We start from the raw sequence: 16451 nt of genomic DNA, 5'->3' as shown, positions 1-16451 counted from the left end.
GTACTTAAAATTTTCGGGGGCGGGGGTAGAATTTTCTGTGAGGGGGCGGACACTGGAAAAAGTATTTAATTATATTTCGTTGAATGGGACGGTAGACATGTTTTGGGGGGGGGGGGGGGGGGGAGGTTGGTTTTAGTTTAGAGAAAATAGACAGCGCTATCAACCTAGCGCCCGTTGTATCCTTCCTCAACGTGCCATTTTTCTCGTTATATAGAATACTCTTAAGTTGTACAATTATTAATAATGAAATCAAAATATTTCTTAGAACATTTTTGTGACTTTATTTCTGATAAAATTTTTCTTTTGTGACTTTTTTCCTAGCAAAACCTGTGACTTTTTTTCTGTTTTTTTTTTTACTTTCTCGTATATACGAAGTATAGAGAAAGTCTTGTAATCGTGCAAAAAAAAAAATCGAGATTTTTATAAATCTCGACGTTTTGCACCTCACTGATACGGAAAAAACACAATTTTGCAATCTTGTCCGTATGTCTGTGTGTCTGTCTGTCCGTGTGTAAACACGATAACTTGAGTACCGTTACAGCTAGGTTGATGAAATTTCATATATAAGTATTTTATCAAAATCGTAGATCCGTATCAACTTTTGAGCGATTTCCGATAACCGGAAGTGGTACTTTTCCTACTTTGAATTTTTCAAAAGCCTATAACTTGAGTACTATTTCAGATAGATAAATGAAATTTCACATGCAAGTAAAATAGCTAATTCTCTACCTTCTGTTAAATTTTGAGTAATTTCCGTTGACCGGAAGTAGTAATTTACGCTACTTCCGATTTCTCAAAAAACTAATGTAAATTTTAAAAGTACTAATAATATTGCGCACTATTATGCGCTTTTTTATTTGGCGTTCACTTGGTGTGCAATTAATTTGTCTACGAGATTTTATTCTATTTTTGAAACTTAAAGTATTTCAAATGGATTAAAAATCATATCTATAGCCCAAGTTCCCATCCCCTGTTATTTTATATAAGAATATTCGAGAAAGTTTAGGGGAGATCACTCCCGGTTTATTTTCCCTGTGACTTTTTCCGTTCACCGTTTGCAAGGACTCTATCGCGCGAGATTCAGGGGAAGCCACTCTATTTTACCAATGGCTGCTGTTTATAAAACAAATTCAGGTAAAACTCCCATTTTAGTGAATTTATTCTCTGTTGCTTGTTTACCTCCAGTTGAGCGTATTTTATTATAATAAGTAAATAACCGAAACTTAGGAAAACACGATTTATTTATTTAATTTATTTCAATTTGTATTGAATTTTTGTTTTAACAAATTAATAAAAAATAAAAAAGATTTATCTACTATCTAGATCTAGAATAAAGAGACTGACTTTGTTTTAGATTTTTTGCCAAAACTTGAGAAAAATCCAAATTTAGAATATTGAATGGAATGTGCTATGTTCATGTGTAAGCATTTTCATGGCAATGGGTGAAGTATGTAAATGTAACTCACAATTGCAAGGCGATGTTTACATACCTAAATTAAAACGATAAGATTGCCCATATTTTAGATTAAGATTTCTAGGTCACTGATGTAAAATAATGTATTAGTATTGGCAGGATCTATAATCTTAATTAGATCAGATCTAGATTTTTAGATCTAGAATCTCTAGATCAGTGGTTCCCAAACTTTTATGAGTGACAACCCCCTTTTATAAAACTAAGTGACCCGTGACCCCAATGGAATTAAAAAGTCGAAATTAGTAGGGAAATTAATAATAAGCACTAAAACAATTTAAAATAACTTCAAAATTTCAAGATTTTCTAGTAGATTTTGAATAAGAATTATTTAAGTATTTTTGATAATTGTTTTAATCAGAGTTTCTTCCAGCCATCTCTTCGGGGGCTAAACCCCCCGAACATTTTTTTACCCCCCCCCCCCGAACGAAATGAAATGTATATAGTATACATAGGAAATATATATACTTATATATATACTAGCCGTCCCGGCCAGGCCCTGCTCTGGCTTCTGTGAAAAACCTTTCTGTTAAAGACCATCACCTGTGTGTTTAGTAATCATCGTAAACCCGGCATTGCCCACCCAAACCACAACCAACCAAAACCAAAACAACAAAACGCAAACATAGCGCTAACACAACTACAAATACAAACGAAAACAAAAACCTCACAACAAACCCAACCACAACCACAAACACCAATACAAACACAAAGAAAAAACAAACAAAGAAGCAAACGAAAATAAAAACCTAACAACATACCCAACCACAACCACAAACACCAATACCAACACAAAAAAACAACGAAAAAGCAAACGAAAACAAACCAAATCCAAACGCAAAACCAACCAAAAACACAAATACAAACCCAAACAAAAAAAACACAAACAAAAACGAAAAAAGAAAGAACAAAAACGAACCAAATCAAAACGCAACCACTAACGCAAACCCACCTAAACACAAAGAAAACACTAACGCGAACATAAACGCCCGATGCGGAATCACCTGTTTTAGCTTAATGAACGGCTATAGTACCCCAACTTATTCATAGTCTTTTGCTCTCACTTAAACGAACGCGCCTGTTTCAATTTGATGAACAATTATAATACTCCAAGCTTATCCGTAAAATACCTACAACATTTGCACTTGATCAATCCCCGCTAATTATGTAATTATTTTTTTTCCCAACACCAAAACAAAGTAATTAAAAAGTAAATTCTTTTCCATAAAATGCAATGGTTTTATAAAGGGAAGTAATTGTGTTTTCCTAATTTATCAAAGGGAAGTAAGTGCTATAGGACTAAATAAAGACATAATTAGAATTGTTGTAAAAGATGATATTTTTTTAAAACTTGTGTTTAATAAACATGCCGAAAATTATTACTTTCAGTTTGATAAATGAAAATTATTTCCCAAAACTTTCAATATTAATTTTTTAACTCATAAATGTAGACCATAAGGACTTTAATTATCTAACACTTAAATCCATCGAAGACCAACGACAAACACATGCATTACATACAGAACTGAGCTTTATATATATATATATATATATATATATATATATATATATATATATATATATATATACTTCGCCCCCGAAGAAAGTCTACCCCACCCCACTAATTTCAAGTGCCCCACCCCCGGGAGAAAAAAGTCTGGAAGAAACAATGGTTTTAATACGCTGAATGAAATTGCATGCTATTAGTTACTATTAGTATTAACTAAACATTCACGGTTGAGTTTTTTTAACACCAACCTCACTTCATTATCAACATTTGTTTTTAAAGTAGTGTCAAAAATCTATTCTCGCAAAGATCAGTAGATGCAAGGAACTCAAACTCGAAAGACGATCAATTTCACTTTTGGATATGAATGGTGTATACTACACCAAAATTGCGTGTGCTGTTTTTCATCGTGGAATCATTCCGCAAATTTAAGTTAAAGAATCCATCTTATAATACATCGGGAATGCTGGCAACATAAAGGGAAGCATAGAATGGGTTACTTGTCAATGCAGATTCTTATTCTTTCAGCTCAGGAACTAACGCCACCATTTGTTTTCAAGAGATTAAAGATGCCCAGAATCCTCTTTCAAATTTTTATTTATCTCACAATCAGATTCATCTACCACCCTGCAGAGTTTATCAAACATAGGAATATTTCCAAGATTTATTTTTCCTCAACAATTTTGCAGCTTTAATAAAAATTCCCTGAGATGATCACAAAAAGAGATAATATTCATTCATTTTCCCTGAAGCTTCATGTTAAGATTATGTTGATGTTCGAATGTATCTGCTAGGTATGATACTCTGTCCAACCGTTTCTTTGTTGTTAAAGTATATCAAAAGGTCTTGTTTCCTTTGCACTTCCTAGAACGACTTGATTTCATCTTTCAATTCAAAAACATGATTCATATTTTGTTTGACAGCAGTGTACTGTAGTGTGGAAAAGCAGAACCTCGTGATCTTTATTTATGTCTTTGCACAGTTCTTTAAGGGCTCCAGATTTAATATAATTTATGACTTTTACTAGCAATGGAGTCGGAAGAGTCTTGCTGACGAGGGCATACCGTTGAAATATGCAATGTTTTCCCCTAGGTTAGGAAGCTAAATTTTTACTTCTTTCAGAAAGCCTGATTTTGACCTTAACATAGATGGCACATTATCATTACAACCCCACAGCCGTTTTCCCATTTTAATCATTCAGTTTCAAAAAACATTTTTTTCTTTATGCTATCTTCACAATATAACAATGCTGCTTTGCTATCATCTGAATGAATTTATTTCACAAAGACAAGCAACTGCATACACGAAGTCTGCTAATTCATCAAATTGAAAAAGCAAATAATGGCGAAAGCTTGATTTCATTTAAAATTTGATCTTTAACATCTGTGCACATGTCTGCTTTAAGACGCTGAAAATATTATTAGGCAGTGATATTTGTTGCATCTTTACTGCACTGGAATCTCCAATAATTAATTTCACCATCTTCATCATGCAGGGTTTGATGAGATTTTCTCATTGTGTGATTTTTCTGTTGCTTTTTTTGCTTGGCGATTTCTATTGCAACTTTCTTTGATGCTTGCACTAATGCTTTATTTTCTTATTTCCTATTCGATCAGTGTTTCTTTCAGAATTTTTTCTCCGGGGGGGGGGGGGGGAGGGGGAGGGGCGGTCACTGTTATAAGTATACTAGCCATCGGTACCTGTTTCACGTGAATTATAGGCCTGTATATTTTAAAATGTTGTACTTGTTTGAGAGAAGTAATTTATAAAATAGTTATTGGTCAAAACACAATGTGCTTTACTACACGCTGAACGATATTAGTGACAAAGCAAAGAAATAACTAATAAGCTAATAATAATAAGCTAACTAATAAAAATCCGACACATTTAACATAACACAGGCACACACTGATTAAGTGACTTAAATGATTCCGTTAACAATCTGGATGTTTAATGGTCATTATGTTGTTTTTAAGTAATTTGTATTAATTTGACTGATAAAATTGTATATATTTCATAGCGTACGTCTTGATGAGTAGATTTATAGATCTAGATCTAAATCAAATTTGAATGAAGTAGTTCCTTTCTTTATGGTCGAAAATCGGAAGATTCACATATTAAAAAAAAAAATTAAACTTGACTTTCTGTGTCTCCTTATAAAACATGGAGAATGAAAGACGTATTTAAAAAACTTAACTTATGCAAACATGCCTATTCTTTCAAATTAATTCAAATTATAGTTTTTTTATCCCAAATTAGCCAGCTCCATAGCTAAACAAACAAAGATTTCTATAAAATAATTTAGGCCTGAAATAGTTTAATATAGAAATTTATTTTTGGAATAGATTCTAGAGTCTAAATCTTTAAATAAAATGTTGGTTATACATTTAAAACATCTAACATATTATTTTCAACCAAAGTCTGTATCAAGTTATCCATATATCGCTGCAGATTCTGATGTGATATCCTGCGAAAATATGGAGGGGAAGAAACTATGTGTTCGATCAAGTCTCCGATGTTTGTAACTAGCTTCATGCTGACAAAAAAAACCCATATCTTTTTTAGTGTGTTTCGAATGACTTCTCTCAGATAATGTTTTAGTTTAGAAGGTTTCATAGACTTATGACTAAGAACAACTTTGCACAGTATGCATTGTTTCTTCTCTTTTCCTTTTCCAGTGACGTTAGTAATGCCGAATTTCAGATATTGTTCTATTTTTAAATATTTATGTTTTGTTTCTGATTGCTTATGTTTAGTGTACTAATTAGCGACCTCCAGTACACTCTTACTCGGGGGTCGCGACCCACGGTTTGGAAACCAATGCTTTATAGCCTTATAGGTCATTCATTAAAACTGAGCATTTTAAAATTATTTTTACATTCACCCTCCCAAATGTCATAAATCACCACAAAAAAGCCACCTCTTTTTCTAAAATGGTATCTCAGCCTACAACCGCCTCAAAATTGTAGTTTTTCATTGTTTAAAATATTGATTTCTTTAATAGCATTTACTGAGCTTCCTATTCATTTACAAGAAATATTTTTAAAACATAAAATTTCGACTTTCTAACATTTCTGTTTAAAATTCAAAAGCGTGTAATTACAGATTTTTAGCTTAATAACTTAGTTAATGGTTTCATGTATAAATAGATTTTATTTTATAATTTTGTTTATCATGTAATTTACCAGTTTATAATTTATCCAGAGTGGAATTGGAAGCTGATTATAAAACTTTGCTCATCTCATTAGATCAAAAACATATTTTTATTTTTAAACAGGATAGTATATAGATCTATCTAATGTAGTTCAAATTTCATATTTGTATGCTTACTTTATTGCTTAATTAAGTAGAAAAAAAATAATCTACCAGCCTTTAATCCTTAAATGAAATAAACCGGGAGTGATCTCCCCTAAACTTTCTCGAATATTCTTATATAAAATAACAGGGGATGGGAACTCGGGCTATAGACATGATTTTTAATCCATTTTAAATACTTAAAGTTTTAAAAATAGAATAAAATCTCGTAGACAAATTAAATGCACACCAAGTGAACGCCAAATAAAAAAGCGCATAATAGTGCGCAATATTATTATTACTTTTAAAATTTACATTAGTTTTTTGAGAAATCGGAAGTAGCGTAAAGTACTACTTCCAGTCAACGGAAATGACTCAAAATTTTATAGAAGGTAGAGAATTAGATCTTTTACTTACATATGAAATTTCATTTATCTATCTGAAATAGTACTCAAGTTATAGGCTTTTGAAAAATTCAAAGTAGGAAAAGTACCACTTCCGGTTATCGGAAATCGCTCAAAAGTTGATACGGATCTACGATTTTGATTTAATACTTATATATGAAATTTCATTAACCTAGCTGTAACGGTACTCAAGTTATCGTGTTTACACACGGACAGACAGACAGACACACAGACATACGGACAAGATTGCAAAATTATGTTTTTCCGTATCAGTGAGGTGTGAAACGTCGAGATTTGTAAAAATCTCGATTTTTTTTTTTTTGCACGATTACAAGACTTTCTCTATACTTCGTATATACGAGAAAGTAAAAAACTTTAAAATACACTAGAATTTAGAAATCAAAACAAAGTTACTTTCTTAATAGGAAAACTGGAAATATTAAACAGATTGTTTAAATTGAATTTATTTTTAAGTAACATTTTAAAAATCTTTATTCATAGACAACAACTACTAAAATAAAATTAATACCGCACTTAGCCTCATCGCATCTTAAGACCCTCCTTAGTCTAATCATACCATAATACTTGTACTATCCTTAGCCTTATCACACCTTAATGCCCTACTAGCTTAAGTCAATTACAAAAATTTTACTGAACACAGTAACATAGAGTGTATTAGTCAATTTCGGTTACAATTAACAAAAAGTCTTTAAGAATGCAGTATACCGGCCTAAAATCAGATTCTTATATTACTTTTAAAAATGCATTAGTGTATGGCCTCAGTTTCTTTACTTTATTACTTAGTTTATGGTTTCAATTATAAATATATTTTATTTTTACAATTTAGTTTGGCTTGTAATCATAATTGTCTTTTTATTTTTTTCTTTAGTCATCAATTTACCAGATAAAAATGTATCCAGAATGGATGAGGAAGCTGATTTTAAAACTTTGCCGAGACTATTGGAGCTCCTACAGGAATGCAATGAAGAAATAAAATCAGAATTATCCCCTAACATAACTTTAGCTGACATAAAGCCTGATGTAGTAACATCTAAAATAACTTTAGAGGAAGTAAAACCAGATGTATCAATTTTATTATCCACTTTTAATGACATTAAATCAGATGTATCTCCGACTTTAGAAAAAATGAAAGTAGATGTATCAACATCATTTACAACTGATAACATTGAATTGAATTTAGGAGCATCATGTATAGCTTTAGAGGATTTAAAACCAGATGTATCAACTTCTTTTACAACTACTGATTATACAAAATTAAATGTTTCTCCATCATTTTCATCATTCGACAACATCAAAATAGATAAATCAACATTGTTTTCAAACTTTGAAGAAAGAAAGCCAATTTCGTCATTCAAGAGTGAAAACCAAAATAGTTTTGATGAACAAATACAACCTCTACCACATTTAACTACTTGTGAAGAAAATATCCCATGTATTGAATCAAATATTTGGACTGACTTAAAAGAACTTAAGATTTTACTCACCCATTCAAATAATATTTTATCTTCAAATGTAACATTGGGAACGGAAACCAATCAGTGTTGTGAATGTGAAAAAGTCTCAGAGGAAGAGGCTGTACACCCAAAATGCTGGAACCATGTTAAAGGGCATATTAAAACAAACACAGGTGAGAAACAACATAAGCCTGTTTTTTTACTGCAAAACACAATTCATCACAAGGATTTGGAACACAAATTTGACTCAAGTCGTGAAAAGAATCCTAAGAAAGTTGTCTCGTCAAAGCATAACAAAGCTCAGTTTGTTAATAAGCTGCATCAGTGTGACATTTGTCACAAAAAGTTTTCTTGTCAAGCTTTTTTATCCACACACAAAAGAAATATTCATTCTGAACATCAAAAGTTAACCCACCAAGCTAATTTAGAATTACATAAACAAATTCATTCTCGCAAAAAACAACGTGAATGTGACATTTGTCACAAAAAGTTTTCACACCGAACTAGTTTAGCCAAACATAAAAAACTACATTCTGGACTTAAACCATATGAATGTGACATTTGTCATAAAACATTTTATCTTAATGCTAACTTATTATCACATAAAAAAACTCATTCTGTAGATAAACAATATGAATGTGACATTTGTCACAAAAAGATGTCTCGCAAGACTAATTTAGTCATACATAAAAGAATTCATTCTGGTCATAAACCTTATGAATGTGTTATTTGTCATAGAAAGTATACTCAGAAAAGTGCTTTAGTATCACATGAAATTGTTCATTTTGGAGATAAATTGTATGAATGTGACATTTGTCAAAAGAAGTTTTTTAAAAAGTCGAGTTTAGCCGCACATAAAAAAATTCATTCTGGAGATAAACCATATGAATGTGACATTTGTCACAAAAAGTTTCTTTACAAGTCGAATTTAGCCGCACATAAAAAAATTCATTCTAGAGATAAACCATATGAATGTGACATTTGTCACAAAAAGTTTCTTTACAAGTCGAATTTAGCCACACATAAAAAAATTCATTCTGGAGATAAACCATATGAATGTGACATTTGTCACAAAAAGTTTCTCCAACAGTCTAGTTTAGCCAAACATAAAAAAAAATCATTCTGGAGTAAGCCCATATGAATGTGACATTTGCCACAAGAAGATAGCATGCAAGTATAGATTAGTCATACATAAAAGAATTCATTCTGTTCATAAGCCTTATGAATGTGACATTTGTCATAAAACATTTTCTCAGAAAGCTCATTTATTATCACATGAAAACACTCATTCTGTAAATAAACCATATGAATGTGACATTTGTCACAAAAAGTTTCATTACAAGTCGCATTTAGCTGCACATAAAAAAATTCATTCTGGAGATCAACCATATGAATGTGACATTTGTCACAAAAAGTTTACTCAGAAAACATATTTAGTATCACATAAGAAAATACATTCTGGAGATACATTCTATGAATGTGACATTTGTCACAAAAAGATGGCACACAAGTCTAGTTTAGCTAAACATAAAAAAATACATTCAGGAGAAAAATTCTATGAATGTGACATTTGTCACAAAAAGATGGCATACAAGTCTAGTTTAGCTAAACATAAAAAAATACATTCTGGTTAAAAAGCGCATGAATGTGACATTTGAAAGTATTCTCAGAAAACTTATTTAGTATCACATTAAAAAAATTCATTCGGCAGATAAACCTTAAGAATGTGACATTAGTCACAAAAAGTTTCTTTACAAGTATAGTTTAGCCATACATAAAAAAATCATTCAGGCTAAAAACCATATGAATATGAATGAAACATTTGTCACAAAAAGTTTTCTCAGAAAGTTTATTATAACACGTAAAAACCACTTGAATGTGACATTTGCCATTGAAATTTTGCCCAGATAATGAATCTTTTTTTCATTAATTAGTTAACAAACCATGTCCTTTTATTGTTTAGCATTTATGATATTGTACATTATTCGATTCCATTAAATTCTATAATAGGGTATCTTGTTGTTAGAAGATGCAATGGATTGTGCATAAAGGGAGGTTTCATTAGATGTAGGTGGCGTGGGTGGTGTGGGGGTCAAACACATGTTCACTGGGCAGTTACCATTTTGTTATTATTTTTATAAAAAAATAATTATAATAGCCTAATGTCCTGATCATGTACTTTTGTACCAAAACAAAGAACACAATGTGTATTTTTTTTAAAAATCAGTATTGAGATATTGTATTGAATTACATTGTGTTGCATTAAGTTTTACATATTTTTTGTGTTTTTTTATGTGTAGTGTTTTTTGTTTAGTTTTGTTACATTGTAATTTGTTGTTTCTACAGAGTTATAACTTAAATATTGGACCTTATGTATTGTTTTGTGGGGTTAACAAGGCAGCATCAGATAAATATACTATTTGTAGAACCGGCTTCTGGGCTAGTATACATTGTTTATCTAAAAACCACAATAGTATATTTTAGATTCGAAACTAATTTAACTAAATGAATACACAGATATAGTGGGTCCTATGTTTAGAGGTCATGACCCATCTATATCAGTATAATAAAGTTAGTCTAAAGACAGTTTTCTTGTAATTACATTACTTCAAAGCATATTCAACTGCAGTTTATTTAATATTCCGTAAAGATCTAGATTCTATATGTTGAGTAAATATATTTACATTTTATTCATTTAGAATAGGAAGAGAAGTAAAACTCCCGCAGTGGCTAGGTCTGGTTGACTGGGGCGTAGCGAGTTGGGGTTAAGTTGGGTTGTTAGAGGTAATACAAGATCTTAAGCGTAGCGAGTTGGGGTTAAGTTGGGTTGTTAGAGGTAATACAAGATCTTAAGACAATAGCTGCTTGGGGAGTATCAGCCAACAGGGGCGTAGTGACACAGGAGGTGGTGATATATGAAACAAGATGTAATTGGTGGTACATAAAAAGATGGACGTGGTGGTACATTAAAAAAAAGCTGGACGTGGTGATACATTAGAAAAATGGACACTGTGATACAGTAAAGTGGTTATACGTGCAAAAAGATGGACGTGGTGGTAAATGAAAAAAGTTGGACATAGTGATACAGGTAGGTGGTGATACACAAGGAAACATAGACGTGGTGATACATAAGAAATCAGGGTCGTCGTCAAAACATTACCACCACCCTTCCAGTGTTTCTTCCAGACTTTTTCTCTGGGGGGGGGGGGCGTACTTGACATTATGGGGGGGGGGGTAGACTCAGCCCCCCCCCCCCGTTGAAAGGATGCCTGAAAGAAACTCTGCACCCTTTTATTAACAACACGTAACGCCTGCTCATTTTTTCCCTTTCAATGTTAAACATCGTCAAGATGTGAAGCAGGCTAAGTTCACTCGACCTATATAGATAACTAGTTCAGTAAATTGCTTGTTAAGAAATATATGAAGAAAACAGCTGAATTAACGTTAAGAAACATACTCAGATTATAAAGGATGGAAGGTATTTTCGATAGTTTGTAAAGGTGTTTTCCAAAATGTGTAAATGTGTTTTCCATTGCTAATAAAGGTGTTGTCCATTGTTAGGCGAACATTAGCTGAAAATCTCATGTCATAGAGCCTTTCATATACACTTATACAGAAACAGAGATAAACTTTGATTTTACAACCTTACAAAAAGCCATACACGACCACATAAACAACCCACACGCGACAACATACACTATAACAATTACGTCTAAGTACCTGTGGCGTAGCAAGGTCGGGTGTCACCCGGTGCGGCACTTGTGCCACCCCACCCCCCCCTAAAAAGTATATATATATATATATATATATATATATATTCAAGGCATACTGCCCAGCTTCGCTTAGTCAGGGGTAGCAACCTTTTAAGACGGAAGAGCCAAAAGTTAAAATTTACAAATTTTCCCAGTTTTTAAACAGCCAATAACATTTTTATTTCAATATTTGGTGTTTGATTAGGATTAGGTAAATAAATTTTATTTGTTATTTAAAATAAATAGCTTTAAATATGAAATAATATTAATTCATAAAAAAGCATAACACGTTTAGCCAGAATAATAAAATTAGTAATAAAAAAAATATATTAATAGGACTAACCCAATTGACCTTAAACGCTGTTAATTTTTTTTACGGACAACATCGGCTCAGAAGGTGTCTCCCATTAGCCAGGCAGGCCTCAAACCGGCAAGCTTCGACTAAATGGCTTGGATATCGGTTTCAGAGTTTCTTCAAGGCATCTCTTTGTGGAGCCCCCCCCCCCCCCCCCCCCGAAAAAATACTATTATTTATATAGAAAATACATACTTTAACAGAGTCCGCCCCCCCCCACCCCCGAGGAAAGTGTACCCCTCCCCCCGAAAACTTCAAGCGCCCCCCTTCCCGGAGAAAAACGTCGGGAAGAAACACTTATCGATTTGATTACCGTGTATCGGTCGCTTCTGTCTTTCGGTTCTCACCAGACTTAATCTTCGACCCCACTGAACGCAGGGTAAACTCGTACCCCACGTTCCAGTAAAATTGAAATAATATAACTATTAATATTTGAGCAAGGAGCCGGAGAGCCGCAACTTGACATCTAAAGAGCTGCTTACGGCTCGCGAGCCGCAGGTTGTGGACTCCTGGCTTAGGTTTTCAAAAAAAACCTTTTGAGAATTTGAATGATTATATTTGCTGATTGGCTGTTATGTGGAGTGCTTACTAAGCCTAAACAGTCTGAGTAATTTCCTGTCATGCAAGCATACGAGGAGTATTCGCAAACGTATTACTCGCAAGTTTATTACAACTGTAAAGGCTTCCTCAATAGTATAAATCAAATATTATATCAAATTTACTTTCAACAATTAACTTTTACAATTTCAGTACAATACATAATTTAATTTATAACATAATATTTACTTAAGAATGCTACACTTTGTGATGTATGTTTTTTCTTCAAAATAGTAAACAAATTATTTAAAAGTTATTAATTAATTTTACCTCCCCTGTACATATACCAAATGACGCAGTCTTTGTTTACTTTTTCACAAACAATTGTTTACATAAGACATTACGGCATCTGGAAAAAATCTAACGACCCGATGTGAATAACGTTGCTCTGTTACCCTCCAGGGTCAGTCTACCTCACAAAATATCTAGAAGGGTCGTTTGGCGAAAGTTTTTTTTTGGTAATATAGCTCATATAAGGCCCGGTCAGTCGAGGTCAGTTTTGACACTCTGTTCGTGTACTTTGCGGACAACCGGCAACGGCCCTGGTGTTCTATTGCCCGAAAGAAGGAGCCTGCCAAATTCAAAGCGCCTGCGGCGCCGGGAAGTGCCCTTTCGGGTAAAACCTTAGTTTAGCGTCGGTTTTTATTTCGGAATCGTATAGCAGTAAAAAACAGTAAAACAATGCCAAAGTCTGTCACACACTTCCGGAATTCACCGGAAGTACTGTAAACCATACTTTATTTGGCGTCATCTTTTATTTTTATACAGAATGTTTAAAATTTGGATAGATTTATTTTTGTAATCATTTTTACATTTTGTAATCATTTTTACTATTTTCGTAATCTAGATTTTTTACTTGGTCTAGCAGCTAGATATCTAGCTAGATCTAGATCTAATTAATTAATGGTCGCAAATCCGCTGCAAGCCAAAAACATTAAATTATTACATTTGACTTCATTATTTATATTTATATTAATATATGTTGTTTTTTTTTTATTTTTAGATCTACTAATTTAAATCTACTATTATATTTATTCTTGTTTCCTTTTGTCGATTTTTCTTAAAAAATTAAAACATTAATTTACTACAATCGACTTTCAATTTATTTAAATTTCAATGGTCAAATAAACCATGGTTTACCGTAACTCTAGTTACCGAAACTCAACAAACATTACCCGATAATTTCCGACGCTAAACTAAGGTTTTACCCCCTTTCGCGCACCCGACCAATTTGCTTTGTTTTTATGTATTTGAAATGTATTTTATGCTTTAAACTTTGCTCAGATATAATACTAACGATTTATTTTTTAATCTATAGTAGGTTATAAATACAGCTTGATGTAGAATGTTTTCTCTATCATTAGCAGGTTTACGTCATGGTGTTACCCCACCCCCACCCCCCATTCAAACCATTGTCGGTATTTGTCAAATTTGCTCTTAAAAGACAATTTAACACTCTAATTAATCACTTAATTAAGTGGAATTATCATTTTTCTGTAAATATTGTGCTATTTTTTGCCTTGGTGTCACCCCCATAAAGGTGTCATTCTTTGCTGTCCGCACCCCGCCCCACACCCTACCTACTCCTCTGGTCTGTGGCAGTGGCGGAACTACAATGCCGCCAGACCCCGCAATGGGGGGGGGGGGGGCTTGCCATTTAGGGGCCCACAGCAGACCATAACAACAAATTTTATAGTTAAAAAAAAATTATTTTCAAGCATTTTTGAATTGATGGTTGTTTTGTAAAAAGATTACTGCAGCTGCGCCCAGATTATCTTTATTCTATAATCACCATCCCACGCTCTTGTATATTATGTTCCCTATGTTTTAAATATACACATGAGCTGTAGTGTGAAAGAGAGGCAAACATTCAAATTACTTCCATGGCTTATTTCCCTTTTTGAAATAGTCAAATAGGGGTAGGCCTACTCATAAGCTCCTTCTTATAGATTTGTACTAAATAAATTAAAAAGCAATTTACTTCTCTTTATTATGTTTTTAAAAAGTACTTCCTAAAGAATAACATGTATAAAAAGGAAATGAATTTTAAAATGAATAATATAAATACAAAAAAAAAATAAACATAACCCGAAACACCATTACTTAGACAAAGCTTTTATGTATTATATTGTTTTGACCGTTTAATAATTAGAGGTCTTATGGCAGAGATAAAATAAAATAAATTTTCAAAACAGACTAAGGTACTCACACACATGACATGTTGATGTAATTTGTTTTAATTGAATTTTTTTTTTTATTCAAGACCCGATTAGGCCAGAAATGAATACCCTATGTTCGTATTTTGTTATTTGCATATATATATATATATATATATATATATATATATATATATATATATATATATATATATATATATATTATATATATATATATTATATATATATATATATATATATATATATATATATATATATATATATATATATATATATATATATATATATATATATTATATATATATATTTATGTAACTAGGGTAAGTTACGACAACAGTGGCCCTGCTGTTTTAGGGGTGGGGACAGCGCGACGCGACGTATCACCTATACCCTTGATGCATGGAAGGCGAGGCGATTCGGTGCCGTGAGGAGTGGTAGGTTCGGAACCCGTCGGGTCTGTCTGTTCTGTCTTAACTTGGACTATATTCTGTACCTTTGTCTACCCTTGGCGTTGAAATAACACTTTATGTTTACATTGCTATTTCAGTCACAACGCCTGCTTTCACCCCTCACCATGTTTACACCTATACCCTCATGTCAACCCGGGCGTGGCCAGAGTGACCATAATTGCTGTGGCCCCCAGGAAGACGATCACCGACAGCATTGTACTGGACAAGCTATAAAATTGAACACAAATGCATGCTCGCGGACTACAGGACGGCTGACAGTTTACGACACGATAAACTCTCCGAAACTGACCGGGGCGTGACAATAGGCCGGGAATAGCAGGAACAGGTAACCTACGGGGAAGACGAACTGACACTTTTACAGCTAGGGTATGACCTTCAGGAACATTCTTAGATTCTAGTGGTAGCGTATATATACGGACTCATCGACACAAGACCGGACATTATAACCAGAAGCTACACGAGAGATGGGAGACTAGACTTTGGTCGTGGTACGAGTTGTAAATCCAGACCAAGATAGAAGGAACCAGTACCGACGTGTTTACGGTTTACCGGACTTAGGGGTGAGTAAGATTGTGTTTAGCTGTCATTGTTAGTGGATATATTGTGAATGGTGTGTATGAATTGTGTATGTTGTGCGTTGTTAGTTGATACTTTGGGATGTGGAGTATGAATGTAAGTTGTTAGGTTAATAGGTTGTTGAAGTGAAAGACTAGATGATTGTGATGATTAACCTTTATTTATTGTTTATTGTTTATTTCTACAGACTTTGGAGGTCTGTTGGGCTTTCGTTTTATTTTTCAAGTGTTCAGTTTTAGTTTTTGATTTTATTTGGTTTTGCTGGTAGGTTCGATCTTTTATTGTGGTACCAGCAAAACCAAATAAAATCAAAAACTAAAACTGAAGTGGCTTTTTTTTCTAGTTCCGCCACTGGTCTGTGGGTTCGTATGTG

General features: G+C 33.1%; 1 protein-coding gene across 2 annotated transcripts; it reads left to right on the top strand.

Moving 5' to 3' along the window:
• Positions 1-1084: 1084 nt before the first annotated feature.
• On the top strand, positions 1085-10237 carry LOC131951899 (zinc finger protein 1 homolog). Of its 2 annotated transcripts, none has more exons than XM_059314333.1 (2): positions 1085-1134; positions 7581-10237. In XM_059314333.1, the coding sequence occupies exons 1-2, from the start codon at positions 1107-1109 to the stop codon at positions 9290-9292; spliced, it is 1740 nt and encodes a 579-aa protein (XP_059170316.1). In that variant the 5' UTR covers positions 1085-1106; the 3' UTR covers positions 9293-10237. The 2 variants fall into 2 exon arrangements, with proteins under 2 accessions (XP_059170316.1, XP_059170317.1); XM_059314334.1 differs by lacking the exon at positions 1085-1134 and adding an exon at positions 5469-5495.
• The last annotated feature ends 6214 nt before the right edge of the window (positions 10238-16451 follow it).

The sequence above is a fragment of the Physella acuta genome, unplaced genomic scaffold (assembly GCF_028476545.2).
Source record: "Physella acuta isolate Inbredline_101_S28 unplaced genomic scaffold, ASM2847654v3 ptg000837l, whole genome shotgun sequence".
Lineage (NCBI taxonomy): Eukaryota > Metazoa > Mollusca > Gastropoda > Physidae > Physella > Physella acuta.
The sequence above is the reverse complement of the archived record's forward strand: the minus strand, read 5'-3'. Positions and strand labels throughout refer to the sequence as shown.

Excerpts from the sequence above, each read along its gene's own strand:
- LOC131951899 (XM_059314333.1), top strand. The coding sequence starts at position 1,107 with ATGGCTGCTGTTTATAAAACAAATTCAG. Across the intron at positions 1,135-7,580 it reads TGTTTATAAAACAAATTCAG|ATAAAAATGTATCCAGAATG; the intron begins GTAAAACTCCCA and ends TCAATTTACCAG.